General features: G+C 41.0%; 2 protein-coding genes across 4 annotated transcripts in view; both read right to left on the bottom strand.

The window, feature by feature from the left end:
- RPGRIP1 (RPGR interacting protein 1) overlaps nucleotides 1–13221 on the bottom strand; it is a 179037-nt gene that overhangs the window by 22649 nt on the left and 143167 nt on the right. Inside the window, exons 17-25 of one of the 3 annotated variants that reach the window (XM_081506750.1) lie at nucleotides 12304–12464; nucleotides 11695–11838; nucleotides 11119–11236; nucleotides 8674–9126; nucleotides 8363–8514; nucleotides 7576–7918; nucleotides 5877–6058; nucleotides 5141–5344; nucleotides 4475–4613 (exon numbers count right to left, since the gene is read on the bottom strand). In XM_081506750.1, the coding sequence (XP_081362876.1) occupies nucleotides 4475–4613; nucleotides 5141–5344; nucleotides 5877–6058; nucleotides 7576–7918; nucleotides 8363–8514; nucleotides 8674–9126; nucleotides 11119–11236; nucleotides 11695–11838; nucleotides 12304–12464 (1896 nt within the window). Of the gene's footprint in view, nucleotides 1–4474; nucleotides 4614–5140; nucleotides 5345–5876; nucleotides 6059–7575; nucleotides 7919–8362; nucleotides 8515–8673; nucleotides 9127–11085; nucleotides 11237–11694; nucleotides 11839–12303; nucleotides 12465–13221 lie in introns of all 3 variants that reach the window. The other 2 variants (XM_081506753.1, XM_081506751.1) reach the window with 2 other exon arrangements.
- Nucleotides 788–4316, bottom strand: LOC145512646 (prefoldin subunit 3). Its single transcript, XM_081506907.1, has one exon. It carries the CDS (start codon nucleotides 1630–1632, stop codon nucleotides 1039–1041), a length of 594 nt encoding a protein of 197 aa, XP_081363033.1. The 5' UTR covers nucleotides 1633–4316; the 3' UTR covers nucleotides 788–1038.

Genomic DNA, 13221 nt, shown 5'->3' on the forward strand with positions numbered 1-13221 from the left:
CTTCAGATCTAGAGACACACATACAGATTGGAATAGAATGTGTCTTTCCATTCCAATGTCTTTCCATCGGAATAGAAAAAGATATTCCATGGAAATGGAAATCAAATGAAAGCTGGAGTTGGGACTTCCCTGGTGCTCCAGTGGTTAAGACTCTGTGCTCCCAATGCAGAGGCCTGCATTCGATCTAGTCAAGGACCTAGATCCCACATGTTGAAACTAAGAGTTCGCATGCTGCAACTAAAGATCCTGCATGCTACAACTGAGATCCAGTGCAGCCAGATAAATAAATATTAAAACAAAGAAAAGAGAGCTGGAGTAGCAAAATAAATCACATAAATAAGTCACTCACATCAGACAAAATAAATTTTAAAATAAGGACTGTTACAAGAGACAAAGATTAACTACATAATGATTAAGTGATCAGTCCAAGAAGATATAACAATTGTAATGATATGTGGCTCAGATGGTAAAGCGTCTGCCTGCAATTCAGTAGACCCGAGTTCGATCCCTGGGTCAGGAAGATCCCCTGGAGAAGGAAATGGCAACCCACTCCAGTACTCTTGCCTGGGAAATCCCATGGACAGAGGAGCCTGGTAGGCTATAGTCCATGGGGTTGCAAAGAGTCGGACATGACTGAGAGACCTCACTTTCCTTTCACTTTATGCACCTAAATACAAATAGGAGCACCTAAATATAAAGGCAAATATTATGAGAAATATAAGAAGCGGGACTGTGGTTGTTGTTCTTGATGTCATTGTCCTTCTTACCAATAGTGCACCCATGGCTGTTTTTCTTTCTTTTTTTTTTTTTTTTTTAATGGTGAAAGCAGCATTTACTTTGTTGGAAATGCAAAAAATAAAATAACAACACTGTAAGTTTCATAAAATATTTGCTACTAAGTTTTTATAAATAAATAAAGTGGTGCTTATCTGTTTTTAAAGTTTTAATTATTCTTGCTGTTAAAAATCATGTAAAGTTATGTCAACTTTTAAGCATAAACATGTTTGGAAAACTGAACCACATTTTTAACTGCCATCTTTATGCTTTGTTCTTGGTGGAATCATCTTTGTTTCTTCTCTTAACATCCCAATTATAAACTCTGGCCATATTGACTTCCGTGGTAGTAAACTGATCTCGAAGAAAGTCGAGGTCTTCCTCAAGAGAATCAAGATTCTTTGTGGCCATCAATAAATTCTTTTCCAACAAGGCCTGAGCTTCATCAATATCATATTCAAGCATTACGTTCGCCCCCAACCACAGACACACTTTATCGGTAGGAGGAACCGATGCTTTGCAATACAGATTATCTGCCAATAAGAACCTGGTCTCCAGTGAACTGGTGGACTCTTTTTTCTTCTGCATGTATTTTAGAATTTCTAAAGTCTGCTTAATTTCAGGAATCTGGCTTTTTAGCCTCCTTTTCTTTTGAGCAAGGTTGAGTTCCATAAACTTATACTTCTGATACTGTTCATCCAGCTTCTTCAGTACAATATCTGCAGTCTCATTCCCAGGCTGTTTCATGAAGGAATCTACATCTTCCACAAAAACCGCTTCAGGAATCCCCAGATGGAGTCGCCTCCCGTTCCCCGCGACCACTTCTCCCACATCACAACCGTCCTTAGAGGCCGCCATTTTGGAGAAGTCTGTTTTTCTTTTAAATGGATACTTTTGGTATTTTCTTTTCGATTTTATTTTCCACAATCTTACTGTGGTATGTCTAGATTTTGATTTTTACTTATCCTGCTTGAGTTTCATTTCACTGAATATTAATACATTTTATGAATTCTGGAAAACTCCAAGTCATCACCACTTTATTGCCTTTGTTCCGCCTTCTTTCTCTTTTCCATTTAAGTATAGCTTGCACGAGCGCATGCTCAGTCACTTCAGTCATGTCTGAGTCTTTGTAACCCTATGGATTGTAGCCTGCCAGGCTCTTCTTTCAGGGATTCGCCAGAGGAGAATACTGGAGTGGTTGCCACACCCTCCTCCAGGGGATCTTCCCCACCCAGGGATTTAATCTGCCTCTCCTTTGTAGGCGAATTCTTTACCACTGAGCTCCCGGGGAAGACCCAAGTACAGCTTAGACCTCATTTTCTCTCTCTTCTCCTCTGTAGTATTTTCCATCTTGTTGTCTCTCGTTTTATTCTGGATATTTTCACCAATTCTCATTTTAGTTCTGTCTAATCTGCTTTCAACCCATCTCTTTTCCTCATACATTTCTGTATTTAGCAGTTCTATCATTTCTATTGATTCATTTTCAAATTTGCCATATATTTTGCAAACATTTTGTAATTTGATTCAGGCAAAAAAATCCACATAAATGAAAGCCAAAATTATTAGGTGAAATCTGATGAAGAATATTTATATAGACTCAAAATACCTTCTCATGGATTACCACCAAGGGGGAAATAATAACTTTATGATGAAAACATGAAGCAAAATGCTTTCTGAGCCAAGTGATCAAAATTAACATCACCAATAATGGCACAAACTGACATCACGTACCTTCTAACATGATGCAGTGAAAAGGATAGAATATCACTTCTGTGGTATTCCTGTAAAAAAATTCATAACCTGAATCTAACAAAGGAACTTCAGACAAATCCAAATTAAGGCATGTTCCACAGAACAGCTCACCTATATCCTTCAAAAATGTCAGTATCATGAAAGACAAAGGAAAGAGGTTGTTCCAGATTAAAGGAGACTAAGGAGACATCACTGAATGCAATGTGAAATCCCAGATTAAAGGAGGGCGGCAGGCGGTAGCCTGCTATAATGAACATTATTGAGACAACTGACAAATGGAGTGGATTTTGGGTAATAACGCACCCATGTCAAGCTTGCAAACTTGATCATTGTACCGTGGTTATATAATATCCTTTTTCTAGCTGAAATATATAGCATTAAAGGGACATGACGTTTGCACATTATTCTCAACTGCTCCAAGAAAAAATTGATAAAGCAAAATGTGAAGAAGGGTTAAAAGTTGGTGAATTTGCATGAACGGATTTATGTGAACTTTTTTGTCTTATTCATGTAGCTCTTATATTAGTTTGAAATTATTTTAAAACTGTTAAAAAGCTTAAAATATCAATTTTCACAGTCCTAGTTTCTTACTAAAATTTTAAAGTTCAGCGTTCATCTTCATGAAGGCAGTAAGCACAGTTGTTATGCCGGTTGTGTCTGATAACTCCAGTGTCTGGTGGCCTTCAGGTCAGCTCTTGCCTCTCTAGCCTAAAAGTGCCCAAAGCACAGTTCTGCCTCTCAGAGGATAAAAGACTCAGAAAGTGCTGCCATCAGGGTGCAAGACCAGAGTGGGGAATTCTGCTCTGAGGAGACACTTGCCTGTGCTGGACAGAAACGAGATTCAAACTGTATCCTGTGTCTCCACCCTAAAAGTCCACCAAAAACACAGTTCTGTCTCTCCACAGCTTCCTCCAGACCAGCAATGTCCCAGGGCTGGAGTATTAATTCCAGCTCCAATCACCTCCCTGATCAAGGCTAAGTGATTCCTCCCTCCCTAATTATTGGCCCTTTAATGCTTTTAAGAAACATTCAACTTTTTATGTTTTTAAAAAAATTATTTATATTTATTATTTTTGGCGGTTGCTGGATCTTCGTTGCTGCACGTGGGCCTTCTCTAGTTGTGAGAGCGTGGGCTTCTCAGTGCGGTGGCTTGTCTTGTTGCAGAGCAAGGGCTCTAGGGTACTCAGGCTTCAGTAGTTGTGCTGCATGGGCTTAGTTGCCCCGTAGCATGTGGAATCTTCCTGAAACAGGGATCGAACCCATGTCCCTTGCACTGGCAGGCAGATTCCTAATCACTGAGCCAACAAGGAAGTCCAAAAAAATATATTAACTTGACTTTTCAGGTGTCATCAATGGCAAAATTGGTCTGAATTACCTAGTTTGCATAATTATAACCTGAAATCATAACCTTCTTGCCTTGCTTTATTTTAAAAGAAATTTGGATTTAAATCACAAATGAACCGATCACCCTTCTATTTCTTTGTAACCATAATTTACAAAACTCGAGTAAGTTAACATTTTATACTTGCTAGCTAAACTGGCTTGCTGTTGTTGTTTAGTCTCTAAGTTATGTCCAACTCTTTTGTGACCCCATGGACTGTAGTCCATGGGATTTCCCAGGCAAGCAAACTGGAGTGGGTTACCATTTCCTTCTTCAGGGAGTGAACCTGCGTCTCCTACTTGGGAGGTGGATCCTTTGTCACTGAGCCACCTGGGAAGCCAGTTAAACTGGCTAGCTATCTTTAAATACATAAACAGCTACTTTCTTTGAGAATGACAGCTTGGTTGGCCCAACCAGCACACCTGTAACATAAAACTGAGCCTAGGGTCTCCAATACAATTGATCATGAAAAGTTTAGCAGTGAAGATGAAAGAAGAAAGTAAATAACCAGCTTTATAAAATAATCCAATGATTACAAAGGAAAATCATATTTTAAAAAGACAATACCATTCACAGGATGTGGGGTTTCCTTTAGTATCTGTGCTGAATAGGATGATGTCATTTCCTCTTCCTTTTGCTGACTTTTTAAAACATGATCTGTGGAGATCTTAAGCCCTGAGAATTTCCATTCAATGTACTTCACCTGCTTCAGATACAATTATAATTGTACATAAGTATACTGTATAATTATAATAATTTAATATGATTAATATTGCATAATTAATAATATAATATAAATAAATATATATAAGCAGTCATATAATATATATTTATAACCTCATATATATACGTGTATATATATTTCAGACCACATAGTAACTGTAATTTAGTTTCCTATGAAAAAGAGGTAGTATCAAACACATAGGTGTTCAATAAATACTTGCTTTTTAATTTATTTTGATTACAGTTGAAGTGACCTAGTTAGGACTGTGGTACTATATCTCTAAGCATAAATTACAGAGTGTATAATCTGTTAAATTAAATTACTTTGAAAAGAACTGAACACTCCAGAGGTTTATTAAACTACTTATGTTTGTGGAAATACATGCTCACCACAAAAAGCCGTGATTATCACTTATCTTGTGTGCCTGCTTCTGCTTCTACCTCTGAGAATAATATACTTGGGAATATTACGACCCATACTTTCGTTCTTCAAGGTTTCTAAGGCCTTACCTGTAGTGCATTTCCATCTAAGAGGTTATGACTAAGATACTCCATTCTGTTCTTTCCTTGGATGCCTGTTTTTCTGCCATGTTTTCTTCTTGAGTAGGCTGCAACCTGGTGTTCCCTTTCCTTTCTTTCTCCCACCTGAGGAGGTTTTCTTTTAGCTTGATCCTGGACAGCTTCAGTGGGAATATCAATAGATACCATCTGGTCCTAAATAGAAGGATCAGAGACAGATTTACAAGATGAGTTTAACAGCCATGATAATCAAGAAAGAGATTTGTGAGCCAGCATTAGACTTCATTTATCTCTTGCCATGGACCAGAGATATGCCATCTCTTTCCTCCCTACAATAAAACCCAGGATTTTGTTCCATCCATAGCCTTATGGCATTATGAATGCTGCAGATTAAATTTGCAGAACATGACATGCATGGGCTTCTCAGGTGGTGCTAGTGGTAAAGAACCCGCCTGCCAATGCAGGAGCCATAAGAACCGCCAGTTCAATCCCTGGGTCAGGAAGATTCCCTGGAGCAGGGCACAATAACCCACTTCAGTATGCTTGCCTGGAGAATCCCATGGTCAGAGGAGCCTGGAGGGCTAAGGTCCAAGGGTTGCAGAGTCAGATACAACTGAAGTGACTTAGCACGCACGCATGGCATCCACAGAAGGAATTTCTTTTACCCCAGTTTTAATATTGTCTTCTCAATCAAATCTTCCCCACAGGATTGGGGGAGATCTCCTACCTGGGGAGGAAAGGAAGCTTCTTCCTCTTCTATCGACGTCTCTAAACCATCCCTGGTGTCCTCCTTACTCTGAGCTTCTGGCTTTGGGAAACTCTCCGGGGGTAGGTAGCAAGACCCCCAATCCAGTTGCACCTGAACTGATCCATTGGGTTTCCCCACAGGGTCAGTGAGGTTAAAATCACCTGAGAGACACAAAGACATTAATAAAATCTGATCACGTGAAAGTAGGCACGTGAGCGTTTATCACAACCTTACCTATGACTTTCCCAGTTTAAATTTCACGTTTTGTTTGTAATTAACATCAGTCAAATAACCACGATGACAATACACTCAGAAGCAACATAAAATATCAGCGAATATCCATAATCACTCAGAATATTTACTTCTGCTACTCAAAATATTAATTGGGGAAGATGGGTATCTCCAGGTTCAGGAAGGGATGGTCAAAGATGTATGGAGAGATATAGCTTGCTTGTCGTCAGTCACCCAGTCAGTAAACAAGAGCACATTCTACTATTACCAAACAGTTCCTACACCTTAGGCATACTAAGAAAACCATTATCTACACCTGTGGCCCATATTTCTGAAACAACAAAAACCAAGAAGACTTAAGCAAAATGGCTTTTTCTGAATGTCAGACTTCTGCTTTATATAACACTGATTAATTTAACAGATGGTTCACATTGCCTCTCTTTGGCAAAGGATGAGTTGTTAGCAGAAGAGTCAGCTTCTTATTTTTTTAAAGCATCCGTGATATTGGGAGAAGGGAGGCCTCACGTACTTCCTGGAACAAAGCTTTTTTAATATGGTCGATACTGGCTGTAACCATCCACACTTCCTAATGAGAGCACAGACTGCAATCAGAGAGTTGACCCTTCTTGTACAACCTTTACAACCCTGGGTATGAGTGTAGGATAAGGTAGCATGAAGTTCAGCTTCATACTGGGGTTGGGGGGGAATCCAAGAAATTTGTCATGGTGTGGCATGGAACGGAGAAGGCAATGGCACCCCACTCCAGTACTCTCGCCTGGAAAATCCCATGGGTGGAGGAGCGTGGTAGGCTGCAGACCCATGGGGTCGCTAGGAGTCAGACATGACTGAGCGACTTCACTTTCACTTTTCCCTTTCATGCACTGGAGAAGGAAATGGCAACCCACTCCAGTATTCTTGCCTGGAGAATCCCAGGGATGGCAGAGCCTGGTGGGCTGCCATCTATGGGGTCGCACAGAGTCGGACACGACTGAAGCAACTTAGCAGCAGTAGCAGTAGTAGTGGCATGGAAGACTCATTTGGATTTAATGTTTAAAAGAAGCAAGAGAATTACGGTGAAATGTTACAGACACAACTTAAAATCTGATATCTAGCCATGTGCCAAGAAATAATAGACCTTAAGTAAAAACAAATACTGGAAAGCACTACAGAAATGGAAAATGTTGGTTCAGACACAGAGGTATGGACTATAGAGTGGTGGGTCCACCCACTCCGTAATTTCCTTCTGTTGCTGAAGAGCAGCAGCAGAAGCCAGAGTTTCCATATGATTAGTGAGGCTCTAAGTCTTCTACTCTGCTGCTGTTCACAGTATTCTCAAATCCTTTCAGCGAGTTTTAAGAGAGACTATTCCAACCAAGAAAAGTAGAATTAGGACAGGGAGACAACACTGGGCAGAGAGCATAAAGATGTAATAACCTTGAACTCCCACCTTGAATGGATTTGTTTTGTGCAAGAGGAAGCAAGGGCACTTGGACTCGGCCAAGGTATGAGCCAGGCTCTGAGTCTTCGTCATCAAAAACGTATACAGAGAGGGCCTCCCGCCTCAGATACTGATCCAGGTCAGAAGTCACAAGCACTGGGAATCGAGCCAGGTCTCTGAAGTAGGGATTGTTACTGGCCGGAATGATGGTGGTGTCATGGTCAGAAAAGGTAAAGAAGCGATACATGACGTAAGGACTGGGTTGGGCTCCCAGCGTTCGGCTCCGGAGGCCACAGCATTGGATGATTTCCACCCGCAGCTCATTCTGATTCTTCCAGGTCCCTGGTCTGGACTGAAAAGATGTTGGTCTTGGACTGAGGAAAAGGGCAGGGAGAGACTCATTGCAGGTGACGTCTAGAACCCTTGATGAGGAAAAGCTATGACCTAAAGAACTGCCTGATCCTGACTGGGAAACAGAGATGCCTAACTAATGACTTTCACCTGCCTTCAAACTGGCTCTGGCAGATAACTGTCTCAGGGAGATGCTGGCGCTCAGGCCTCATCTTAGAGAGTGGAACAGAGAAGCCATTTTGTTTATAGAAAGGAGATGTAGGGCATGATTTCATTTCAAACTCAAGCTTGACCAAGGGAAGGATCTAGACTAGTTGTGGTGTGACAGTTTTTGTCTTTCATTCACATTCAACAAGTACTTATCTGAGAGTGGAAGACTGAGCTGTTCTCAAGAGCTGTTTGACTGAGTGTCCTCTGAGATGCATGGGTTCATCCTTTTTCTCACCTCATCCTTCTGGGTCTCCCAGGCTCCAAGCACACTGGCTGCCAAGTATGCCTGCACTTTCTTTCGCTTATTGTATGCTTGTAGACTGGATCTTATGGGGAAGCGCAGCCTCATCCAGTACTCTAGCACCCCAAAGACTTCTCCACCAGTTCCTGGGTAGCAGAAAGTATGAGAGGCATAGAGGATACAGACGGTGTGGCAAGGATCAAGAATAAAGGGAGAAGAAAATGGGAAACCACCAGCAGATCAACTATACACTTTGGGAAATGCCACATTAATCCTGGGAACTGCGGGAGGTTGACAGCACTTACCAGTAAGTGTGGCAGAGCCGTGGACTCTCTCTACAGTCTCTAGAACCCTGTCAAAGCAAATCCATCCAGTTGCAAGGGTGTGGTGCTCACTGGCTATTGCTTGGTGTAGATCAAGCTGGGCTGAAGCCCCTTGAAGGTAGTGCGAGAAGAGGGAGTCTGTCTCCACCACATACTGGGAGGTGAAGTCATAGAGAGGCTGTGGCCCCACAACTAGTGGGGTACAGTGGGTTTCAAAGTCATAGAAGGAATAGGTGCAGAAAGTGGTAGGTTGAGTGTCTCCAGCCTGAGCCAGGGCAGCAGAGGTCAGAAAGGCCTGATGGATGTGCAGTTCAAAAAGGTTCTCACCCTGATGCCGTGGAGAAATGTCCACTTTATCCTCATCTTCATGGGCTGGAAGTGGTTTCAGACATAATGGCAACTGTCGGGTGCCATAAGCCACGTCTTTAAGCTGTTCTAGAGGGAAAAGAAAACTGCCTATCTATTAAAGGGTAGGAAGTTTCTTCCTTCAGGTAAAGGAAGGTAGAAAGAGAATAAAAACCATGGTGGAAGTCCAGGTTGTGACTATTTCAGAAAACCATGTGATTTTAAAAGAAAAGCAACAGAATGACAACCTGATGCTTTGGATTCTGATGGCCAAATAATCCAATGCCTATTTTAAGTAAATTGGAAAGTAAATGCTAACCTCAGGAGGTTACACTGCTAACACTGGAGGCACAATTTTATCCACAGATGACATTGTTTTGGCTTACAGCAGGATCCTATGAATTGATAATTTCATTACAGAAGCACAAGAAACACAAAATGCAGATATTTCCAAAAGTTTGGGATACTGGCCCTGGAGAGAATAGCAAGTTACAATCAGTGTCTATTACATTACACTGGGCTCCATTAAGATATGATTCCTCTTTTCCAGTCAGATCAATCACAAAACTCTTCATTCTGTTAAGAATTTGATTTCATTGTAAGAAGGCCAAAAAATCACTTACTGGAAAGAGGTTTAAAATATTGGCAATGGGATATAAAATAAAGATATGTAAGACAGTCCACTAAATCTGTGCGCTACCTCCCATATCCAACCAACCTGAGATGATATATAGTCTGCTTCAAATTGGAGTATCTGAGTTGTCACAGTGTGTTGATGATAAAGGTCCTATTTTAAGAGTTAAAGTAGTAGAAGAAAGATATTTTGGGTACATCAGAATGTCTTCCTGCCCAGAAGAAGTGGAATACAGGCACTGGTGAGCAGTTTCTTAATTGATAAGATTAATATAACTAAATAAAACATTAAAAATTTGCATTACATGATACAAAGATAATAATTCTAGCATATAAAGAGCTTCTAAAAATTAATAATACACTGTTAAGAAAAGGGTTAAGGGCAGGAACAGGCAAGTCTCAAAAGAAGTAATACAAATAACTGGTAAACAAATGAAAAACTCTTTAGCCTTATCAGTAATGAAGGAACTGTAAGTTAAAGCAAATGAATCTTCAGAAGTAGGTAAGGGTATTACACTGTATTACCCTGGGAGAAAGACCCTGAATCTGAAAGACAGGAGAATTTCAATCCAAAGGATTTCCTTTGTTACTTGGAAGAGACCTTTTAACAGACTTACCCTGGTATGCATAAATCATGCTAAATGACCCACCTCCCTTTACTCTAGTTTCATGCTCACTCAGTATCCTTATCGATTCTGCTTTCCCAGAAAAAAGTTGCCCTGAGCATAGTCTCAAGGCAGCAGTGAAAGAGCCACTATCCTAGAATAACAAATTAACATTCTGGTATAAAGCTCAGTCTTTAGTGCATTTGGTTAATATAAGTCAGGTATCTCACCACTGAGTGTAATAACAAAGCCAGTTTTCTTACCATGTAAGGCTGGAGACCAGATCCTGGTCACCAGCAAACTGAACTAAACATAGAAAGTATCACATTATAAAATTTGCATAAGTGTCCACCCACATACACTGCTTTGTAGACATCCACAAACTGCAACAAAGAATTCAGGAACTTTCAGAGAGAAATCATAGAAAGAGATGATGAGAGAGGAGTGATGAAGCTCTAATATCTCACAAACACTGTGATCTAGGCCTGGCTTCAAGAAGCAATCTTGAGAGAAGGCCCTCACTCACCTTAGGTCCAACAGTGGTACACTCTGATTTTCAGAGTAGATTCAGCAATTTCTGGGCCCTGTCGAAAATCTCCAGAGAAATCAGAAAAAATACCCTGATATGATGCAGGAAAAGAAGCTGCTGGTCATGTATTAAGATAACAAAGATGATAGGATAAAGAACAGGAGGGCTAAGTCATATATACTAAGACGCAGAGGGGGCCCTCTCGACAGGTGCAGAGGGGAGCAAAGGCATTTAGCCGTGTGACAGATCCTAAGATGAAGTGAACAAACTACTAAGACTTGCCAGATACTGGAAGGCCATGGCTTCTTAAAATACCTTCCAGCTGATTGATACGCTTGTTCTTGAGGTCTAGGAGTTGATTCAACCTCTCCAGTTTTTCTTCGTTATCTTTATTTTCATTATCGGCTTTTGCCATCATTGCTTCCAGTTCCTCCTGAAACGAAATAATGTCTGAACTTTGCTATCTCAGTGGCCCAGAACCGAAGGGCCCAGATAAAAAGGTGGCACTTGGTGGGTAAAGGAGACTCCACTACCTCGTTAGCAGGGCAGATTCATCCCCTAGAAAAAGGCTTGGGTTCCTTACAGACGCCTCCAGGACCAGTTGCGCTGTTAGTGCCAAGGGGTAGTATTTTTCCTGGGGCTGGCAAAATTTGAACCCAGAAGCTTCCCACTTGCCATTTTCATTAGCTGGCCCCTTTGGCTTCTATTGCCAAGGTGCCATGGGCATGTGTGAGCCCTCAAGTTCAAAAGATACCACATTTGTTTTTGCACAGGACAGCATATCACCTTGCACCAGCCCTGGAAACTTGGGTCTTGCTTCATTCCCAGTTTTGTATGTGGTTCCTGTGTGCCCATTTATCTATCCCCTTCATGTACTATCTTTCCTTGCACCTGATAACACACGTTGATTTTGCGCTGCAGAATAAGCATGTCTCTGGTCTTTTCTAGTTCCAATATGGTCTCTGCATGCGATATTTGCAACTCACTTAACATCTGGGACAGTTTTTTTTCTTCCTGGTTTTTTGGTTCACAGGGCTACAGAGGAAAAAGCATTGGTAAAACAGAGTATAAATATGGTAGTATAGTAATAAGTATTGTCTAAAGTAGCTGCTGGTAATCATAAAGTACCAGCAGCAGAATCTATTTCAAAATGTAGAAGAGAACCTGTGTTACTTCACAAGGCCCTCTGCCCTAGTTACTCATGTTCAACAGAAGCAGTGAGTAAGTTATAAAACTTCCAATGGATGTTTGCTCTTCAGCAGATCATTGCAAGTCCTCATCTGGAAAAGATTCTCAAGCTTATGAGCTGTACAGCGTGGGAAAAGTCTGTGCAGTTCATGAGGCTGTCTCTACTCTCAACCATCTCATACCCTTGCAAACAGTGTCCTCAATCAGGACAAAATGTTATTCAGTGAGTTTTCTAGTCCCTTCATCTTTTCAGCGGATATTTGCCAGGGATCCCTCTGTAGAGGAGACTTGCTTGATTAAAGATGCTCTTACCTCTATCTGAGGGATCTCTTGAAATAGAGCTGGGTGAGTGGCTGGTGCAGATTGCCTGTCAGGAGAATGGGAAAATGTCCTTATGTTTTGGAGATCCTTTACTTCCTGTTTATGCTTCTGAAGCAAGTTGGTGACCTCAAGCTCCAGATCTTTGTTTTGAGCTGAGGAAAAAAAATACAGAAAGCTGAAACTGTGTTACCAACAACCATGCTCAAGTTGACCCAAATGTGAATTACACTTTCCCACTAACGTTTAATTCATTTTATAAACTTGCTCTTAGAGAAGTAATTTTCTCTGATTTCTACAAAGGGGTTCTAGCTTATTGACCCTGCGTTGACACTTGGACTCCAAAAACAACAAAAACCATCAGCAGAGCTGTAGTACAGAAGGGAATACTAATAGCACCACAGCAAAAATCAGAGCCACTTGACTGACTAGGTAGTCCAAAATTTTTGACAGTATCTCCCCAATCCTTCCCCAATTCAGTCTGACTTCTCTGCTATTGGCTCCCTGTGACACCCACCTCCACACCCACTCTGGGCATTTGGACATTTCTATGTGTGCTTCAGGGAAGGAAGGTGATCACCATTTAAAGTGATCATTTCATTATCAGGCATTAGAGAGGAGGTTAGATTAGATTACCCACAAGACCTCACTCGTACTTCATACATACTACAAGGATTCTTAGCATGTGCTCCTAAGCTTTATTCTTCTATGGTTCCTGCCTCTATTTTTCTTGATGTCATATTTCTTTTCCTCCACTCTGTCATGTGAATATACTAGAATATGATGAAATATAAATTTGATAAGACTAAATATCAAGGTCCAGGCCAGCAAAAAGAGAGGAGACAAAGGTCTCTTTGACAGTGTTTAAAAATATTCAGAATAACTACTGTGATCCAAGAATTAAGACAGGGG

The sequence above is a fragment of the Giraffa tippelskirchi genome, chromosome 7 (assembly GCF_054371585.1).
Source record: "Giraffa tippelskirchi isolate mGirTip1 chromosome 7, T2T-mGirTip1v1.2.pri, whole genome shotgun sequence".
Lineage (NCBI taxonomy): Eukaryota > Metazoa > Chordata > Mammalia > Artiodactyla > Giraffidae > Giraffa > Giraffa tippelskirchi.

Excerpts from the sequence above, each read along its gene's own strand:
- LOC145512646 (XM_081506907.1), bottom strand. The coding sequence starts at position 1,632 with ATGGCGGCCTCTAAGGACGGTTGTGATGTGGGAGAAGTGGTCGCGGGG.